The 22,185-nt window shown below is 39.6% G+C and overlaps 1 protein-coding gene across 3 annotated transcripts in view; it reads left to right on the top strand.

Moving 5' to 3' along the window:
• CUBN (cubilin) overlaps positions 1 to 22,185 on the top strand; it is a 235,745-nt gene that overhangs the window by 110,757 nt on the left and 102,803 nt on the right. For all 3 annotated transcript variants that reach the window (XM_015585634.2, XM_025043437.1, XM_025043438.1), the window contains exons 31-33: positions 1,356 to 1,525; positions 18,604 to 18,763; positions 20,488 to 20,601. In XM_015585634.2, coding sequence (XP_015441120.1) covers positions 1,356 to 1,525; positions 18,604 to 18,763; positions 20,488 to 20,601 — 444 coding nt within the window. The remainder of the gene's footprint in view (positions 1 to 1,355; positions 1,526 to 18,603; positions 18,764 to 20,487; positions 20,602 to 22,185) is intronic.

The raw sequence follows: 22,185 nt of genomic DNA, 5'->3' as shown, positions 1-22,185 counted from the left end.
AGTGAACCAAGGCGGAGTCGCAAAGCACTGAAGCCCAGCCCTTGTAAATTTCATGAAGTGACTGGAGAGAGGTATAAACGCTACATCTTGACAGCTTTGTGGTTCCCAAGGGGCGAACGTGGCTTTGGCATATACCTTTCCCTAAAGCATGTGGTAGAGCTTAACTTCCCAAGTCCACCGCACATGCGATAACCAGGACATTATACAAGTCGATGGTGAGAGAAGTTGGGTGACAGGTTAAACTCACTTCCTCCCCACGGACTTGCGCCTGTTCACCAGCCTCGCACTGCTGGGACATCAGCAAAGCGGTAGGTTCTTTCGTGCCACGGTATAGACCTTGGTGTTCTTGGCAGATACCAAAGCCATAAATGTTAAATTTGTGAATTCCAAGGAATCACAGTGTGTGATATACTGCCCAAGAACATAAGCAGTCTAAGGAAATTACTTGCAGATCCTTTAAATAAAAACATAATGCACAAAATGTTTTAGCAGACGTTAACCTGTGCACCTACTCATAATAGCCACATTTATTAAATACCTACTGTTTGCCAGGAACTTTCCTAACTATTCTATAAGAATTATCTTATTTCATCCTCACAACCACTCTGCAAGGGAAATTCATTTTATATACTCATTATACTAAGGAGGAAATCAAAGCTTAGAGAAGTTAGTGACTTCCAGAAAATGCCAAAGCAGAAATGTAACTCTAAGCTGCCTTACGGCCTTTCTTCTGCAACTCTAAAATGATAGAGTAAGTATATTACATCTTTCCTAATGTCGGTGATATATAAATTTAATGGGAATTACAAATGTGTATTATTTAGACTATCCCTAAATGATTTTCTATCATTAGAAAATAATATTGAATTTTTGCATTACTGGTTTATATCATCAATCTAAGAAATGATGGGTCATAGAGATAGACATTGATAGGTATTCAATAACATCACAGGAATAAAAAAAAATGTATCAGATCCAGAGTATTAAATTTTAAAAGGCAGATATTAAATTATTTGTAAAAGCATACACTACTGGATTAATGCTATATTTTTAGAGAACCATGAAGAGGCATTTCATGGCTTAATGAAAACATGATTTCGTTTGCACTTATTTTTCAATATCTTTAAAATGACTTTTGGCATCAGTATTTGAAGTATTTTCTTAGTTGCCCTTGTTGGTTTTGTTGGGATGAATGAATTAATGGTGGATATTCAGGTCTTCAAAATGGTTAGCCCAGACTACATAAAACTGGTAGTCTAATATAGTAGCATATGGTCCTCTTCTACCAGGTTGTGGGGTAAACTTTTATGCATCAGAGATTCCTCTCATTACTGAACTGAGTTTCCTACCTACAGGTTGCGGTGGAACTTTCCAGGCTCCCAGTGGAGAGATTCATTCTCCAAATTACCCTAGTCCTTATAGGAGTAACACTGACTGTTCTTGGGTCATTCAAGTGGAAAGAAATTACCGTGTTCTCTTGAACTTCACTGACTTTGACCTTGAATCTCAGGACTCTTGTGTTATGGTAAGTGAAACAAATGTCAAGCGTTGTCTAGAGTCAAACCTGGTTCAAAACATTGCCATATGAGCATATTTAATGAATATAGTAGTTATGGATGTTTTCAACATAAAATCGTAGGAAAACCCCTATTGGCAACTTAAAATATAAAGACATTTCTTTTTTACCCAAATACAAATCAAGAGGTAGATAATCTCAGGGTTTGTTAAATAACTCAGTTTCCACTCCGCCGTTCTTAGTATGTTGGCTTTTCATTGTGTATATTACCTCATGGTCAGAAAATGGCTGCAGCAGCTCTGAACATGCTGTATGAGTCTGATGAAGAGAGGAGGAATAGTGTTAATTGTTTCTATTTTGTATTTTTTTAATCAAGAAAGAATTTTCACAGAAGCCCCTTTACAAATCATTAGCCAGAACTGGCTACAAGAGACATTAAGAAAGTATAGTGGAATGGATTTATCATAACTATTTTAAATCAATTATTATTAAGCCTCTGGAGGTTCTCATAGGGTTCTGCTTTTTTGAGATCAGAATATCTCAATCTGCTATTTGAACAAATCAGTGTCTGGTAGGAGAGAATATATTGGATGATGCGGGTGAAGGAGAAGGGATATGGCTATTAGTTGATTAGATGACAAAAAGGTTCTCTTACTGCCAACAACTTTAATACATTCCTATATGTTTTTAATGTAAGAGTGAATAAGGTTGCATTTTGAGATTTTTTTTTTGGTTTTAATTTCATTTTTTTGGTTATCTGACTTTTTTTTAACAAAAAGGTTTTTCATCTTTCATTTGTATTTTGAAACATTTCATTCAAATATAACCCAGATTCTCCTAGTTAATGAATCTTTCTAGTTTAGTTTTCTGACAGATTCTTATACAACCCTCAACTGGCTAGCTTTCAGATTTAACTTAAGAAAACTAAAAAATTATTCATATTTCTCAAAGTAGTCCACTAATGGTATAATTTCAAGTATTATTTTATAAGATTAAATCATTAATGTACTTAAAAACTCAGTTGAATTATGACTATGTAATTAACCTTCTAAATGAGTCTTTGTAGTCAAAATTAGCAAAATTTTACACAAACATAAGGTGTAGGTTATCTACTTTCAGAAGTGTTAACTCTGGCCAACTCTCCTGACAAAGACAATTTAAAAATTTTGGATGATATTTAAAAATATCTTCCTAAGTACAATAAAGAACTCACAAGATAGTTGACATTTCTGACTTAATATCAGAGAGAGACGTGAGCCTAATATTTAGGACTGCTTTGCCCACAAGGCATCTGCCGATGCAGAAGTTAGTTAGCAGCACTTCTGAGAGCCTCTTGGGGCAAAGGGGAACAAAGTTTGAGTCCAAGGCCCAAATAGGGTGGAGGTCCTGGTAAACCAGCCTAAATCCTAGGTAAAATAAAACAGCCTTTACAAAGACTGCATCCCAGCTTCCAGTCACCCCCAGATCTCAAGCCACGGAATCATGAGAGCAACTCTATATTGCTATTGGAAGTGCAGCAGATGCGATTTGAAATCTTCTAAGGGATGTAAAATCATCATACACCTCATTTCTACCAAAAGATTTTCATATGCAATAACCATCACACTATCGAAGATATTCATGTACATGAAGAGACAACATTAGTAACAACAGTGGAAACAAACATACTAATAAGCCAGGCACAAGTTGGCGATCAGCTGTGGTTACTAAGCTTATGGAGGTAAAAGTAAAACTTAAAACTTTAAGCAAACTATACAAAGCAATATTGCAAATATGAAAAAGAACTAACTGAAAATTTAAAAACTGGATTAAATACAACAGCTGAAATTAAATTCTCAGTGGAAATTTTTTTTTTTTGTCATATTAAACAAATTGGACAGAGATGAAGAGAGAAATAGTAAACTGCAAGATAAGTCAGAAGAATCTATCTGGAAAAAAGCATGGATAAGCAAAAGAAAAAAAATACAAAAGAGAGGTTAAGACACATAGAGGAGAGATATAAATGCTAAAAAGATATAACATGCATTTAATTGTAATCCCAGAAGGAAAGATAGGTAAATGGAGCAGAAGCAATATTTGAAGAGCTAATGACTAAGACTTTTCTAAAACGGATGAAAATCGGTTTACAAAAATAAGAATCCTAAGGAACTCAAACAGCCAAGCAGGATAAATTGAAAAACATACTTATCCAGAAAACTTATGACAATGAAAACAAAAAGTTGTAATTGGCCAAGAGAGTGGGTGGGCAGAAGACTAGATTACCTTCTAGGAAGTGGCAGACTGAATGCTGACTTTTCAATAGTGATAGTTGGAAGCAAAAAAGACAATGGGGTGATATTTTCAGTTTGAAGAAGGAAAATAACTACCAACCAGGAACTCTGTACTCTCCTAAAAAGACTTTAAAAATACAGGTGAAGTAAAGCTTTGAAGCAGAAGAGGGGCCTTCAAGAGACGTTTTGATGGGCCGGAGACAAACTGTCTACCTCGTGTTTTGCCTGTGGTGGGTGTTTCTTCATCGCTCGCTGCCTTCCCCTGTATGGTGCCAGTACAGTTTCTCCTCCTTGGTAAAGTCCATAATCTGTGGACTTCAACATACAAAGATGTGTAAACAAAACAAAGCCTAGGTCAAAGGCACACCCATCATGGCTGCATTATTTCCCTCCTGTTGTCATGAGTAGGATTTTCCACCTACCTGAGCTATAAATACACAGCCTGGGTGTTCTCTGAACCACTGCCATATCTCGGCTTGCACCTGGGCTTGACTTAAACTGTAGCAAGAGGGAATAAATAGGAGGAAGTAAAACATCAGTTATGGCCTGGTCATAGGCGTAGAGATAGGAAAATAAACGCAAAGACAGGTGCTGGGAGTAGTCCAGTCTGGCAGATAAAGTAAAATACAAAAAGTAATAGTACAAACAAGTTGTCAGAATCAGGGGATCCCGTATGAAGCAGTTGGAACGTCCCCACCGGTGGGCATGTGGGGCATTCAGAAGCAGATGCCACCGAGCACTCGAGCAACACTTTGATGTAAAAAGTGAACTCACGCACAGTGTAAGGCACCACAGGGCTGTAGTTAAGAAATTCAGCTCTGTGGTGGAGCTGAGCCTAGACTGTGCCATTTTGTAGCGGTGTGGCCTGGGAGAAAGTTAATCTTTCAGCTTTGACTTCCTTAACTGTGAAATGGGGCTAGTAAGAGTACTGTGTCAGATTTGTCATTGAGATATTTGAAACTATCTAAGTGACCTGCCTGTCACATAGAAAGTTCTCGGTTCATGCTAGCCATAATTGTAATGATGCTGATGGTGAGTGCTCTCAGGGGCATTTCAACAAGCGCTGACAGAGGAGGGTGGGTGGCGTAGGGTACTAGGAGAGGCAGTGGCCTTAGGTCTTCCCACCTGTGATCCTGGGCCTTACAGTTTTCTGTTAAAGAAGAACCTACTTATGAATCTTGCTCATAGCATGGTGCCTAGCACTTAGTGTACTTAGGACTCAATAAACTGCTGTAATAATCATGAGAAAACAGAGGCATGGTTCGTTTGGGCTTGGGATCCAGGGAAGGTTTCACACTGAAGGTGACATTTAAGTGGCAGAATTTCACTAGTAGAAATATGGTAAGGAGGCTTTAGGGGAAGTGTGCACAGAGGTGTGAGCACGCAGACATTTGGGACTAGAAAAAGAGAGCGTTGTGCCTGGAGTGTAGCTATGTGTAGGAGAGCACGTGGAGACCAGGGGTCTACAGAAGATACCTAAATTGGACAAACTCATACTCTGCGAAGAATCTGAAATTATCCTATAGATAATAAGGGGTGATGAAAGTTTTCTGTGAAACAGAGAAGCAATGTACTCAGAACTGTATTTTACAATGATAACAGGCAGTTGTTCTAAGATGGTTGACAGAGAAGGAGAAAGATGATATAAAGGCTGTTTGGGAAGCAGTGGAAAAATCTTGGGCAGTAGCCTTGAGAATGGAGAGAAAGGCCACATTGGAAAACGGTTATGGTGGTGGAGTCACCAAAACCTAGAGGCTAATTACAGGCTGAGGGTGGGCTGGGTGGCTGAGACAGAGGAGCTAAGACTGTTCTCCTGAAGAATGGGTGGACGATGATGTCATTAACTAAATGAGCAAAGAGTTTGACTACTGAGTTTGGAAACGAGTTTAAAGGTCTACGCTATGTCCCTTATAGAGTTCAACACGTGCATTAGGGTTCCATGTGGGGTATGAACTGGACATGTCTATTTGAGGATAATTTCTGTGTATTCGGATGGTTGTTAATATCAAAGTAGGTGTGGTCACTTATAGTAGTATTTAGTAAAGAGAAAAGGGCCAAGTAAACTCTTTGAGAAACACCCCCCACTTAAGGGGCAGACGGAGGAACAGAGGAAAAAGGAGGCAGGAGGGAAACTCAGAGAGGGAGGTAGAGAACCAGGACAGAGCGGGAGCTTAGACTGAAACACAGCAACTGCATTCGGTCTTCGATGACCTTGTAAGGAGCAGGGTCAGCGTGGGTAGTAGTGGAGTACTCCAGATCACAGTGGGTGAAGAGGTGCAGAAGCTTAGCTTTTTCTCCAGAATTATGGAAGCAAATGGTATAGGGGGATAAAAGGTTACAACCTATGAGTAAGGCAAGATCAACAGAAAATTATTGTTTTAATGATGAAGAAGCTTAAACATGCCAAGAGGGCAAGATGCTGGTGGGAAAAGAGTGGCTACGTGTAAGAGATAAATGGGATAATTGATGAAGTCATGTTATCAGGGCAGAGACCTGGAGAGATTGACGCTATAAATTTTATATTTTCAGAATGAGAAATTACAACAGATGCCCAACCATATTTTATTTTGATTTGCAAATTTATCTATATTGAAAATTACATAAACCACATATAAACAGAATCATTTTTTGTTTTTCCAATTTATAAATCACCCTTACAAAAAGATAAAGAAATGTGAAAAAGGACTGTTCAGATAAATTGAGATAGAGATCTGCTGTGTACGGCTGCCAGGTGGGCGCAATTATGGGGATGGGAGGTCGGCAGAGGTTTGGAACCAGGCGGGCAGTGTCCTGGCGAGGCAGGAAGGTTGGCTCCAAGTTATAGTTAGTTGTCCAGGGCTTCATGAAAGCAGGCATTGAGGCAGCAGCCATCTACTCTTTATAGCTAGATGGACACTGGATGTGAAAAGTACCCGAAAGTCCAATACCTTACACAATATCTCTGCAGTTTCAGTTCATACAAAGCCATTACTCATTCTGGAGACATGCAAGTTAATTTCTTGGTTCTGTTGCTTCGACAGAGTCATTAGCAAAGAGAAAAAACAGTTAGCTCCAATGATGCTGCCGAATGATGTTTGTGTTCATGGGATTTTTAATAGAGCTCAAGTGTACTACTTAATACCAAGGTAAATTATGCTTGCATGGGACCAGCCATCATCTTTTATAAAACTCCTATTACAGTTTGGATTGTCAGAGTGGAAATACTAATTTTAGCAGTCGTTATGATTAATGGTCATGAACACATAGATACATAAATGTTAAGATTGGATGAGGAGAGATTATAGAGATAATTTACTGTCAGCAACTTATTTTAAAAATAAGAAAACCGATGTCCAGACGGGTCAGCATCAACACCAGGTAGAAATTAGTAGCAGGACCAGCACTCAAACACAAGCGAGCCTAAAGTAAGAATAAGTATTCTGGTAAAATGTAAAAATTATAGCCTGTGTACAGGGAACCGAATGGCAGAATAAAGGACAACTGGGAAAAGAGGGAGAAAATAAAATTAGGGTTACATTGGCACCGTTTTGAACTCTCAGTTGAACCCACAATAAGGAAAAGTGCTAGGATTTCAATTATGAAGTGGAGGGCGCCTCTGCTCTGGAGTCAGGCAGCGTGCATTCTACTCATCCATCTGCTCTTTGGTGCCAGCCAAGGGCCAGGCACTGGTGGCCCTAGTTTCTGGGCGTGGTGCCAGAAACCTGGGGACCTTAGGGTGCTCATTTATGAAATCGAGTGTCTGGGGAACCCAAGGAAAGAGAGAAACTAGGGAGGAGGATCTTTTTTGGAGTTGTGTTTCTGGGGAGGGGGAGGGGAACAAGGTGGGAGCTGAAGAAATGGACACGAAGGGCTGGGTGATGTCAGCGGGGGCTTATTCTGGGGATCACAGTCAGACTCACACAGCTCTAAGCTTCTGGTCGCCCTCTAGGGCACAAGTCCACCAGGCATCGGGTCAGAGGGTAATTCTACTGTCCACTTGCTGTGCAGAGGACAGCTTTCCTATAGTCGGCCTGGTCCCCAGTGGTCCCAAGTAGTGGCAGTGTAAGCCCACAGCAGCTCCAAGACATCACTTTTGGTTTCCTGGAATTAAATGCAAAAATCAACAAGTGGAAGAAACGAATGAAAATTTAAAAATGGAACAATAATACACAGCCTCTGTCCCCTCTCATATAATCCACAGCAAGAGTGTTTGTATTTCAAAGGCATCAATCTGTTTGATGCATGAATTACTAATAGATGCATGGCTGAATAAATGAACTTTTGCTGTCTCTACTCCCGCAAGGATCAGTGGAAAATTGCAGATGACACATTTGGGAATGTGCTGTGCAGAGTTCACTGCCGGCATAGTCATCGATATACAATCTCACTATTCTGAGCCACATGAGAATTAGATAACATCTCCTAAGTGTGTTTTCTAGAATTACATGTTACTATAATGGAAAAAGAGACACCGAATTTTCTGACTTCATTGAATTGGCGATGGCATCATGGGGTGCTGATCAGAAAGCTCAGCTTGCACTCAGGTTTCAACTGGTTTGGTAATATGTTGCTCAGTCCCTTTTGACTGGCCAGTGTAGTTAACCTCGGGCTCTCCCGAATGATGATGCATTGTGAGCCATTCTTGCTAAGGCAGCGGTGGGACCCACAGGCCAGGCATGACTCTGTATGGTCAGCATGAAAATGGCTCCATTATGTTTCCTTTCAAAAAGGCTGACTTTTAAAGTGACCTCCGACTGACAGTTTAATTGCTTAATCAGAGTCTCTCTTCTGAGCCTCAGATTCATGTAGCCCTGTAAGCTCTTATTGATCTCTGGGAAATGCTGGTTGTAGCTCAGAGTGAGAGTGAGAGAGAAGTCAGTTCAGCAGCAGGACGGGCCCCAGAGGCTCTGACCTCTGAATTCAGCATCCTCTTCGCTCAGCACAATGGAATGTCTGCCTTGTGAGAATCAGTAAGAAACAGATAAAAGCAAGCAGAAGCGGCCCAGATCCAGTCCTCATTTGGGGAAAACATACACCAGGGCTCACCGAGCCCAGGGCACAGAAAGGGCGTGTGATGAGCAGCTGTTTTCTTTTCTGAAGCCTTTTGTACCGGTCTAGGAGAAAAAGTGAAGTGTCCGATGTAAACTGAAGAAAACCAGATGCCCCACCCCCACCCAAAGCCAGGGTTTCTGTTATTGTTCACATTAGTTGACAGTAAGGCCCAGGGTGGGATGGGGCAGACAGAATGCAGTTTCCACATTTTGTTTTATTTTTTTAAGATACTACCCATGCTGTGTTTCCTTTTAAAACAGCGATTGTTTCCAAAACAGAGCAAACAGACACAGGAATAATAGAACTCAGTGCTTCAAAGAGATGATGGAAAGAATTCTTCCTTAAATATTTATTGTTTTACAAATAAATCCAAGACAAAAATTAATCTCTTCCTCCGTCTCTCACTCTCATTCTTCCCTCTCTACTTCACTCCTCACCACAGAAAATTTAGTTTCCTTTTGATACGTGAGGATGATCTCTGATGATCTCTGTAAAATATTTATTTTGCGTCTTGCTTTCGATAACCTGCTTTAGCCTTTTTTGCATTCCAGTGCCAAATAGTCACCCAAAGCTGTTCCAATACTGTCCCAATGTACCCTTAAAGCAAAGAATAAAGGACTTGAAACCCACAGCTCTCAATCTGTGGCCACAGGCTTTGTTTTGTTTATATGTCAGCTCAGAATCTCCTCAAATTCCTGTTTATTTGTGAACATGAAATGAGCTTCTTGGATTTTTTTCATATTAACACTGCTTGGAACAACTGCAGATTATTAGAGTTTATAGTCTGTAAAAGTTGAAGACTGAATGCAATAACGTAGAACAAAGGAAAAGGAGTGACAGTATCCTGACATGAGAATTTATCTTGGCGTTTAGTTTCAGAGGAGTGTAGCTGGAAAATGTCACTGACTGAGGAAACCGATGCTTCCTACGTCCCACCCCTAGGAAAAGCTGCTATAATGAGTCATATTTTCATTTCTGTCCTCACATTTATGATTTTAACAGCTTGGATAATTTCCTGAGGGATTCCCCTCCCTATCACTGAATATTTCCTCTGTCTTAGAGCAGTTTGAATTCCAAAATGGTAATTCCATCAGCAGCTATACTACCATATGTAATACGTGAAAATATTTCATAGATTCTCATCTTCGAAACTGACTTTGCACTCTGATGGAAATGATCTCTCTGTATCCTAAATATTTTATCCTTCACCATATATATATATATATTTTTTAACCCTGATAAGCTTTAAGGCAATCAGAAGCAGTAGATATGTGTTGTGAGGCATTAAAAATGAAATAAAGAGTAAAGACCCATTTGAAAGTTAAAGTAAGCCCGGGCCGAGGTGAGACAGAGGCCGTGCTGGACCAGGCATTCGGGTCGTGGTTAGACCAGAAAGGACAAGGAGGGTTTCTACCTGAATCCAAGAACAGGACCGAGTTTAGAGGTCAAGGATGTAAATTCTAAGTTGACGTATCAGCCCAGGATGCTGTGTCCTTTACTGCACCGTCTGCCAGGTTAGCCAGGCTGGGAGCCCCATGCGCGTTCGGCCGAGTGGCATGCACGACAGGTGCCAGCCACCCTGAAATCCAGGGGGCCGCAAATAAGACTTTCTGACATGCCACCGATGATGCTTTATGGCAGGGCTGGATAAGTGAGAGGAGGCTTCCCTTCTATTTCCGCGGCTCCCACGATTATCTTTCTGGGGGACCATGGGCACCTCATGTAGCTTCCTAGAATATTCTGTTCTCAATGAATTATCCTCGATTTTATCTTTTTGGCCAGTTTAATGGTAATCGGATGTCACATGGATGGCTCTACACTACTCAGTGTGTGACTGCGAGCAAGTTATTTGTTTTCTGAGCCTCAATCTTACCACTGCAAAATATAATTATAAGAAAGACTGAATTTTTTAAAATGTATTTAAAGCATTTTTCAGAATGTCTGGTGCAGATAAGTGTTAGCTGCTACTCCTAATTTTTCTATTACTTCTACTACTTCTATTACTACTCATACTATGTTAAAGTTCTTCACTGATCTTTTCAGAATTTGTGGACCTGAGGTACACAGAACTGGATTCATAATCCCCCTTCATTTCTATCTATCCTCATTAGTTCATAAACATTCATTTTATTTTATCTTATTTTTAAACCTTAAAATATGTTTTATAAATTTTCCCCACATTCTTCAATATATCATCTCAGTGAATTTTATCGCTTTATGAGTGTGTTATTTTAATACCTTCCAGGATATTCCTAAATGAATTAAGAAGAAGAAAGTAATAGTGCAGAAAATGAAAATAAAAGCATATTTATATACATCATAATTTGTTCGCACGGAAACGTTAACTGAAGCTAAGGGCAAGCATCGTCGTACTTTGGGGACTATAAAATACTTTGTGTGTTTTACTTTTGAATTAAAATAGTTTCTTCTTACTCCAGTTTGTAAAAATTTTAACCCACACACTTAGTTGGCTTATTTTCTCCCTGAGCAAGATGAAAGTCAGTAAAACAAGAAGACAGGAGATTCAGAAGAAATATCCCCCCGCCCACCTCCTCTCCAGCAATCTGAAGAAATATATTTCAGTTTCTAGAAGTGAAAATGCAAACATTACTGAGGAAGCTGATGTTCATTTTTACCCCTCAGTCATGTGCTTCAGGCTGCAAGCAGTGACGGTTTTAGTAAGGTCATCACGAGGCACTCCGTCACCAGGGCTTTGATCGTAGAGGAGGAGGCTGCGGGCAGGAGCACTGTGCACTGCATCGTGTCAGGCCCTGCTCTTTAGTTCTCAAGCAAAGCGTCAGCGATTGCTTATCTTAATTTAGTGCAATTTTTGAAAGTATTGGGACACTCAGCTTTCCTTTTGTACTGGCTTTTACATTTTAGGGGGAGCACACTGCATGCTGGCGGTTGTTTGGAGATTGAATTGAAGGGGCACAAATTTAGGCAGGGAGAATTTCAGGCTGCTGTGGTGACTTAGGCAAGACGTGACAGGGTCCCAAATCAAGACACCAAGAGGAGGCCCTGCGGGGAGGTGACGGGAAGGGATCCAAGAAACACGTCAGAGAGAGAATTGACGGGACACAAAGATCCTTTGGAGTGAGGGGATAGAGAGAGATCTAAAATGGCTTAACAATTGGGTATATGCTTCTGGCACTTACTGAGGCAAGGAATGAAGGTGAAGGAGGGGTGAGGGCCAGGGGAAATGACTTTGGTTTAAGATGTTTGCCTTCAAGGTTCAGATATATGGGACAGTACAAGCCATGAGCTCTGGAATGCCATTGGATAGATGAGCCTGGAATTTCCAGGGATGGCTGGTACACTTGTAGGTACTGGCCAGCTAATAAACATCTTGGAGATCATAAAACAGATGCATATCCATTTAATTTGATGCGTTCCTGGCAGCAAAAGGCTAGATTAAGTGGCATTAATATCCATCTGGCTTAGCTACTGCAGTACTATTATATGACTAGTGTATTGTCATGTCTCTGTACGTGATCACTTACATGTCTGACTGGTTAAATGCTTAAATATTTTAAATATATATGTCATTTAAAAATTTTATGTGTTCCTCATATTAAAATTTTAAAGTACAGAAAAAAAAGAAGTGAGTAATTAATGCCATCCATAATGTTGGAATACAGAGACAAACTATTAAAAGTTTGGCTTATTTCCTACACAAACATATATATGCAAACACACACGTGTATACTTACTCACACATAAACATAGATAGTTAAGGTAATACTGCATATCATTTTGTATCCTGCATTTTCTCCTTAGCATTATTTAATATATTTCTTCTTAAAAGTAGTTTCTTTATGGCTATATAATCAACCATATGGACATACCAGAGTTCAGTTAACCATTAGTTTATTATTGACCACTTAGATAACTCTGCATTTTTTTCTTATTCTAATAATACTATGAAGAGCATATTTATATGTGAATCTTCTACATTTCCTAAAACTTCCTTTATATAGATTCTTCTTTCTTTATTGAAAACTCTATTATAAAATATTTTCAATATAACCTACATAATGCGTATAAAGTATATATGAACAAAAATATCCCACTGTCCAGACTTGCCAAATCTTAATATTTTGACACATTGGCTTCAAGTTCTTTTCTTTTTTTCCCAAAAAGAAATGAATTGCTAAAGAGACGGGCTCTGATACCATCTGCCCCCATCCCGGAGGAAACCGCTTGGGTTTACAAGTCCCATGGCTATTTTTTTATTAAGGTATAGTTGACATACAATATTATATTAGTTCGGGTTATACAACATAGTGATTTTACATTTTGTACCTTATCACATAACTGCGGTAAGTCTGGTAACCATCTGTCACCGTACAAAGTTATTATGATATTATTGACTTTATTCTCTATGATGTCCATGACATCAGTGCGACTTATTTATTTTATAACTGAAGATTTGTACCTCTTATTATCCTTCACCTTTTTCACCCACCCCCTTACCCTCCTCCCCTCTGGTAGCCATCAGTTTGTTCTCTGTATCAATGAAATTTTAACAGTGGCAAGTAATGGACGTCTGGGTGACCACCTCCATTTCCTCCCCTCACTTCTCCACACAAGAATTCCTTGAATTCCTTATCAAGGGCGATGGGTTTCCCAGACCTCTGCGAGTCCTCTTCCTCACCTGGAGTGATCGACTGTGTCAGACTGTACTGAAGGAAGCCTAAGTTATTCCCTTGTTAAGAGACAGTTGGAATTTAGACTTCTTTTCTTTATTTCTCCAAAATACCACACACTTGAGGCTCTTTTGTGTAGTAAACTTTGACTAAATAATTTAGGCACTGACAGGTGATTACTGCAAATAGCACCATGGCAATTGAATTAAAATGTGATACTATACTTTCTTGTCCTTAAAAATCCATTGTTCATTTTTCTTCAACCTCTTATTTCACTCCCCCTGTCTTAGTTACCTATTGCTACATAACAGATTATCCCCAAACTTAATGCCTTAAAACAACAGTGTTTATAGTTTCCGTGTCAGGAATCCAGGCGTGCCTCAACTGCGTCTTTCCCGGCTCACTCACGTGGCTGGTGGCAGGATTCAGTTCCTTGCAGACTGTTGGCTAGAGGCCTCCCTTAGTTCCTCGCCACGCAGGCCTCTCTACGGAGTGTCTCGTAACACAGAGCGAGCAGTGCAGAGCGAGCAATGAGGGACGCAAGGGAGAGTGCCAGCGAAGGAAGAGTGCCAGCAGGATGGAGGAGGCCATCTGCCACAACCTAACCGTGGAAGGGACATCTTACCACTTTGGCTGTAATCTGTTTATCAGAAACAAGTCGTTAGGTCCACTCCACACTCCGGAGGAGGAGATTACACAAGGACAAAAATCACTGGAGCCAGGTCAGAAGTTGCCACCCCCACAGTCCCAGTTGGGTAATTTTCATGGATCACATGCTCTACTCAGGTTCCCGCCTCTTCTTATATTTCTGGAAAACCCCACCCTTTGGACATCTTTTTGTTTTTGCCTCTACAGCTCTCTAGTTTCCTCCTTCCAAAGCTTTATTCATTTCTTAAATACCAATTTAGCTCTCCCTCTGTCTTACTTTAATACTAGAGGCTAATACCTATTAAGTGCTTACTATGTGCCAGGAACTATCCTAAGTACTTTACATCTTTTAACGCATTTAATTCTGATGAACACTATGAGCTATGTATTCATGCCAATCCCATTTTACAAATTAGTAAGCCAAAGGGATAGGGAGGAGAGAAACTTGTCCACAATAACATAAAATAACATCTCTCCTTCCACAGTCATTCTCTGAGAACCTGTGAAGGTGTTTTGCTAAATAAAGACTGTTTTTCTCTCTAAAGGGAATTCTGGCACCAGCTTCATAGGCCTTTTTAAATATCATCAGAAAGAGAGGCTAGTCTCTCTCCCAAATGATTTTCCTCCTCATGTCACGTGGGGATGACACGTGTGGACTTTGAAAAAGAGTTGATGTTTACCCACATCTCTTTAAGATATTAACGCATCAAGTATTAAAATTCATAAATGTTTGGCTCAGTCCTAACTTCTGGCTAGAGCTTAGGATATGGAGAGCCCCCGAGAACACAGTAATATGTCATGTGTTCTGAATACTCTGGGCCTTGGGGATGGGTCTGATGTCCTCTATCCTCCTCCCGCCTTCCATGCCCTCTCACAGCTGTTGAAAGGCTGGTACAGCCAGTGAGAAGGCACCTGGGAGCTGTGTGTGTGGCCTGGCCTGTGCCCTGTGATTGGATGCCTCCTGCATTGCCCTTTGGGCCCAGATGTAGAAAGCTTGCCCAGAAAGCAGCCCTAGTTGAACTTTTCCTGCTATGAATAACCTCTTTTACCCACTGTTGTGACCGCTATGCACTTACGTGCGGCAATCCATGAGAGAGAGGACAGTTTTTTCTTAACTCTTGAATTTCCTCAATCCTAGTCTTCTGTTCTGAGAGGCCATATACTCATATATGTTCTTCATTTATTTTGTATGTCAAACATTTATCGTCTGTAATGTGGCAAGTTCTGTTCTTTTAAAAAGTCTCCTATTTTTATATGATAAAATTAACGTTTGGTATTTTGTGTATGCTAGCATCTGGAATTTTTACAAAACTCTGGATATTTTCTAAAGATACCAACTTTTTGTAGAAATTAGATGACCACTTAACCGATCTGCCCGTCTTGGCAATCCCTGCAGCTTTAACTCCCCAGGATAGGAGCCACTTTTTCTTTTGTGGATTCAACTTCAAAATTTTATTTTACTAGCATCAGATCAGAAAATTAATTCCCAGGCCTAGAAAACTCTCAGCAATGGAGTTAAATGAAAATTATATATCTATAGGTTATGTAAATATGTTATATGTATAGCCAATACTAATATAATTCGCTAGCTCTGCCTTGGGCACATAATGGAAGTAAGGGAAAATACATATTGATGATTTTCATGACTTTTGAATTTTAAATAAATGGGGAGCAAGGTTTATCATGTTTTCCTTACAATTTTTTTCATATACTTTTAAAATTAAAACTTAAATTGAGAGTGTTAAGAACACTCTCGAACAAAAGAATTGCTGTTCTGAATTACTGAAAAAAAAAATCAACTGTCTCTTTAATAACCTGAGGTGTTATACTTTCATGCAATAACAATTAGGTATATAACTTAATAACTCTCACAAGCATTTTAAAGAAAAATAACATGTATAATGTAGAATTTGGAGAGAGAATAATTAAGTTCTCAACTCTGCTGCTCACTAGCCGTATGATCTTGGATTATTAGCTTCTGTTGTCACTAGCTTCCATTGGAAGAGATAGTACTTTAATAGCTAGCACACTCGTCTTACTTTCTTCATTAAAAAAAAATCACATGGTGTCGAGGACGAAGTTAAGATGTTTGTGGTAGTGCTTGTACGATTGTTAATTAAATTTAAGGTGCCATTGGGATGCCCTTGTCATTCAGGAACATTTGGAAACCTTCAACCTTGGGTCCATTCCTTGTAGAGCAATGCTTCAGCCATATGAATTTCAGACAAAGTCCTGTAATTCCTCTTTGGGGGCTTGAGAGCTGGGAAACATGTAGACTCGCTGGAAAATGTGCTCCTCTCCAAGGATCCCCAGGGTAGTGGCTCATTCATGTGACTTTGTGAAGTTTCTAGCCTTAACTTTCTACCTTAATTTTTTTTTCCTTACAAACATTGCAACCATTACAAGAGAAAAGGAGGACTTAGAAAAGTAAAGGACAGTGTTATCTATTTACTCGCTAGACCTCTGAATTAGGAAGAAATAAAGGAGACTTAGAAGAGCCTTGCCTTTGTGAGTTCATGGACTTATAAAAATCCTTTGAATGAGGGCACTGTTGTTGTTGTTGTTGTTGCTGCTGCTGGTGGGGGTGTCTATAACTTCATAGAACCCCAGTATTCCCCTAGAGTTTAAGATGCTCCTGTAAACAAACAAATCATCTTAAGAGAAGCCAGTAGTCTTGTGCAAGTAGTCTTGACTAAGAATCAATTGATATATTGCCCAGACCTTGTAACTTTGGATGTTCTAGAAAGTATTCTCTAAAACAAGATAGTATTAACATAATATTACTGACATCCTCAGTTGTTATGGGTATAACCTTAGGAAAGTAGAAAACCAAATATACAGATGTTAAAGTCTTGAATTAAACCAATGATAATACTATTTGAGAACAGGTTAATGTGTAGATGTAGTAAGAGGTTTTGTAGTGATGATTTATATGGTATTTCAGCTACTGTTAAGGTGTCCAACATGTTCAAAAGAAGCAGTCATACTAGATTGGGAACTATATTCTGAATTAGTTAAGAAAATGTAATTTAGTTTTGAATCCATCTTTAAAGATTAAATAAAAATCAGTTTTAATGGTTTTATTTATTGGACATGCAGGCTTAAGATTTGAACATTAAGTGAGAAAAAAGAAAAAGAAACAATAATTGCTGCTTCAGAACTACATTTATTTAAAATTAATTATTGTAAAATGTTTAGCTCCATCATGAGTTAAAAATTCTATTAATGTTTGATTCATGTACTTGTGTAAATTTAACTGAGAATAGCCTCCCGATCATACTTATGTGCTAAAAAGATCACTGATTATAGTCATCACCAGATATTTAAAGTCATTGGTATGTATCTTGTTTGTATGAAATCTCTAAACCTTTCATTTTTTCCCAAGACTTTCTTATTATATATAAATGACAATTTATTTTGAATGAAACAGCCATATTTTAATTTCATATTTTAATCCCCCTCTTGTGGTTGGCCAATGGAGTCATCTACTCTATTGAATTGATATTTTGCATTGGACAAAATGAGGATTTCGATTCTGTACTCTAGATCTAGCTGTCTGGTTCAACATGACCTGCTCACTCTTAAGAATTGTATGACTCAGCCACATTCCTTAGGCTCTTTATGCATCAGTTGTCCTCTTATTAAAAATGGAGGAATTCTTGTGAGGAGAAAATGAGATACTGAACATGAAGGCCTGAGTCGAGTTCCTGGCACTTTGTAAGCACTTAATGAATGGTTGCTTTTATTATTATCGCCCGAAGAGAAAGAGTTCATTTGCCCCGGGTTTACAAACAAGAGCATTAAAAAACTCACAGTGGACACACAGCATTCCAAGGAAAAGAACGAGCTTCAGTTTCCCAAACCAATACAGCAATTTCGGGTGCAAGTAACGTGAGCTCTATTCTGTTGTCAAGTATGGGACATAGCACTGGAAAGACAAAAAGCCCAGTATATTTTCTTAATTTATGGGTAATTTTCTACACCTGAGTCATATCATTATATCATTTGAATGAATCGTACTGCTTCTCTTTCTTCTTGACCACGACTTTGTGAAGAACAAAGAGTACTAGCAAATGTTGGGTTTCCGAAAATGGGTTTCACTATTTTTCATCGATTTGCTCCTGTATTCATCCTTGCATCAAACATTTTCAGCACCTATTGTGGGTATGGCTCATGACGTGACTGCACTTGAGTCATGGCAGGGGAGGAAGAGAGGCTGTGACAGCCATGGTATAAGGACTTCCAGAGATCTCATAATGGTTCTGGCAGAGATGCTCCTACTGAAATCTCTAGAGTGTCCCTAGAAACGGCCAAAGACTCAGACGCTCCCATGGAACTGTGTGACATGACAACAGAACTAAGCACTAGATCCAGCACATGTATTGTTTCCACTACTTCACTGATGTTCAGATGGTCCGTGAAACATGGGCCTTGTAGACGTAAGTATGAAATTCAGAACCATTATTTTCCCTGTTGTCTTTCTTCGTAGGTGTTTGATGGTTTAAACTCTTTAACTACCCACCTGGCCACTATGTGCGGAAGGCAGCAGCTGACTAACCCCATCACCTCCTCAGGAAACAGCCTCTTTCTGCGATTCCGGTCTGGCCCTTCCAGTCAGAGCAGGGGCTTCCGTGCTCACTTCAGGCAAGGCAGGTACCATGTGGTCTCTCTGAGGCACAGGTCGTCTGTCTGCTCGTAGGTGCCCCTCTTGGTGCTGTAATATAATGAGACCAGCCCTTAGAAATTGATCCCAGCTTTGTACTTAACATGCAACAATTTAGATAGAACTAAGGAACTATGATTTGCAATTATTCCAATTGTTGATCCTTTCAACTTACTGTTGTCTAACTCAGACGGTGCTGACTTCCTTTGGATCTCTGTAGCTCTCAAACAAGCTTTCAAAATAATACTTAAAGTAGCTTTAATACTAGAGATACGATAAAGAGGTGTCTATCCAACTTCATTATCCATAGATAAATTACCTAGCATTTATCCAAGGTTTACGCTAGAAGGAGACACACCACTAGAAATAACAAGGCTTGCTTGTAATGTAGGGTCAGATTCTAACCCTTGAGGTAGTGATTGCCCTCATTTCTGGATCCTGCCATTGTCCACCTGAAGAATTAATGTTGTTTTCCATTATTTTCTTAAACCACCACTTTTCAGTTCTTGTTAGTAGACCTTTTCACCCATTGCCTTTTATCTGATTAACCTTTACCCTACTGTCAGAGATGGAGCCCAGCACTGGAAGGATTGTTAGGTGGCTTCAACATGCTTCTGATTTTTAGTCGGATGACCCTTGTCATTTCAAATTAGTTTAGTCCGTTTAATTATTTGGTCTGTTTTAGGGCCCTTGCTTGTATTCTACAGTAAAGAGCCCTGGCTAAAGATAGCTTCTGGATCAAGGTCTCTCAAAGATGCACTGTATACTTCGGAGCAAGACAGGCTGCATAAGTCACTCTGCGATTTCAAAGAAAAAATAGTTTCTGAACACATTTTTTTTTTCATTTAATTTATCACTTATGCTTTGCTTCAGAGTAAAAAAAAAAAAAGTCCTCATAGATCTTCTCTTGAACTCACGCTTTCTCCATCTCCCTTCAAGGTCAACTCACAAAAGCCCTGCTCTGATCATGCCACTGAGAGCACCAGCACCTGTCCTGGCACCGCACTGCCTCGGGAATGGATCCCGAGCTCCTCTAGATGTCACGCGAGGGCCCAGGAACCTGCACTGATCTTGCTTCCAGCATCACCTCTAATAACCCCAAGTGTTCCATGCTTCAGCCAAGTCTGTGTAGATGCAGTTCTTAACCTCCTCTGTGTTTTTGCTTAGGCTGCCTCCCCCATGCACTACCCTTCTGCACCCCCAAGTCCTCCTGCGGCCACTGTCTCCTCCGGGAGACGCTTCTCACCCTCTCACTGGCAACAAACTCTTCCTCTCCTGCACTCCCATAGAGCTTTGCACGTCTCCGATCATCCATAGCTTTGCTTGTGCAATCTTGTTCAATTGCATATTGATTTTCCTAGAAAAAGAAGTCTATAAAGAGATTATTTCTATACTTATAATTTATGAGTAGGCAGAGTGAGTGAATCATTGCCATAGTTTTGTTTGAGTGATTCAAGCAATTCGTAGCCATTTAACCGGTTGTTCTGCATCACTCCCCACTTCCTATAATTAAAAAATATTGTTATAAATGTACAGCGTGTTCCCATTTTCTTATGGTTTGTGTGCAGCTTCCTTAGCGGAGTACTTCCTTGGTATGAATTTCAAAAACAAGGAAAAAATCAACTATGTTTTCATTCATCAAATAATTGTCTTGCACAATCAGTAGAAATCAAAAATATATGACATGTGCGTGTGTTTGTGTGTCCTCAGCCTGTGGAGGCTACATCCTCACCAACTCGTTTGATACAATATCCTCTCCATTGTTTCCTGCCAAGTATCCAGACAATCAGAACTGCAGCTGGATTATTCAAGCTCAACGTCCTTGTAAGTAACAAAAAAATGAAAAAGAATCCAGGGTGGATGGTGTCTGTGGGAAAGCCCGCCTGTGACTAATGGCCTTATCTCCTTGCTCCTAACAATTGACAGCCTTCCTCTTTCTTTTTCGAAAGTCCCAACTCCTGATATGCACGAAAACAAGCATTTCCTAATCTGATAGGAAAGTAATTTTTACTTTTTATTCTTAATTGAAAATTTGTTTTAAGTGTCAAGGCGTAGCATACGGGGGGAAAAAAAACACACCCTATAACCTTGCTATATTGACAGGCATGTGAAGTTGAGGATAATCAAAAATAGTTTTGACATGTGTGCCTTGAGTGTAGTAGACGTGCAAGACAGTTGCTAAACAAATAAAGAATAAGGACCATAGATTAGAAAATTAATAACTCATAGTTTGAGAATACAGTACTGTGAGCATATTAATCTTTAGTCAAAGTGGAAGCTAATTATAAAACCTGGTCTCTCCTGCAATGCATGTATTGAAAAAAAATAATTTTAACACAGGCCTAGAAGAAACATTTAGTGTTTATGTTTTTTTTTATTTTTATTTTTTGGAATCCTAGAGTCTTGTTTTCTGACCCAGTAATAGTCTTGGTGGTAAAGTTTACTGTCCACATTTTACAGACAAAGAAAATGAGGAGACCCTTAAAGGCTCAAGCAAAGTGACCTCAAAAAGGATGATCCTGGGGCCATCATGAATCTTGTTCAGATGAGCCCTACCCTTCTCTGAATTTTTCAGGAAAAATTTATGATTTCAGACATAATGTGGGAAAGGCATTAAGTTCTTGACTCCACTCTATAATTAATGACCTGTGTGATAATAGTCAAGTCACTTAAGCTAATGAAGCCCCATTAACTAATCTAAAAAATGAAGAGTTTGGCTTAAATATTCTCTAACACTCTTCTTAGCAATGTTAAGAGTTAACAAAAAGGTATCTTTACTGACAGGCCTACAGTTTGGAGGTTGGCGATATAATCCTTAGCCGATGGCAGCTGGGGAGCATGGAACCCTAAAGAAAGCAGTCAGCCTGCCAGAAACCAAGCCTTAGATAAAGAGGCCTCCTGCTTCGAGCTGAGCAGTTCTGCACCCAAGGATAATTTCTAATGAGTTGTAAAGCTTTTAGATGAAAGATCTCACTGGTTCAAAGACAGCAACAGGAAGAACAACAAATGGAAAATGTACCCAAGCACTTGCTGTTCTGCAAGTAATTCAAAGCTTTCTTTATAAATGACCTTGAACCTTCAGGGCCCTGGCTCTGGCCTTAGAGTAAAACCGACAGCGCTAGGATGTGTGTGCCAGGGAGAAAGAGCGTGTCTCATTCACGAGCACCAATAAGAATCAGGATTTAAGGAAACTATTCTATTGGGAGGAATACTTAGAAGAACACAGCAATGGCTGATATAAAAATGTGTGAGAACTCTATATTCCAACAAGCTGTTCCCTCTACGCCACGTAGTAAACCTCTGCAGGAGTCCACTTCTTTACTGGCATTCAGATTCTACCTGCATTTTCAAAACCTTCAATGTTGTTACTCTTCAAAGGTAACCTTTTAGCAGATCGGTTGTCTCTTT

This window comes from Pteropus alecto, unplaced genomic scaffold (genome assembly GCF_000325575.1).
Source record: "Pteropus alecto unplaced genomic scaffold, ASM32557v1 scaffold11, whole genome shotgun sequence".
Classification (NCBI taxonomy): Eukaryota; Metazoa; Chordata; class Mammalia; order Chiroptera; family Pteropodidae; genus Pteropus; species Pteropus alecto.
Note: the sequence above shows the minus strand (reverse complement) of the source record. Positions and strands in the feature narration are given on the sequence as shown.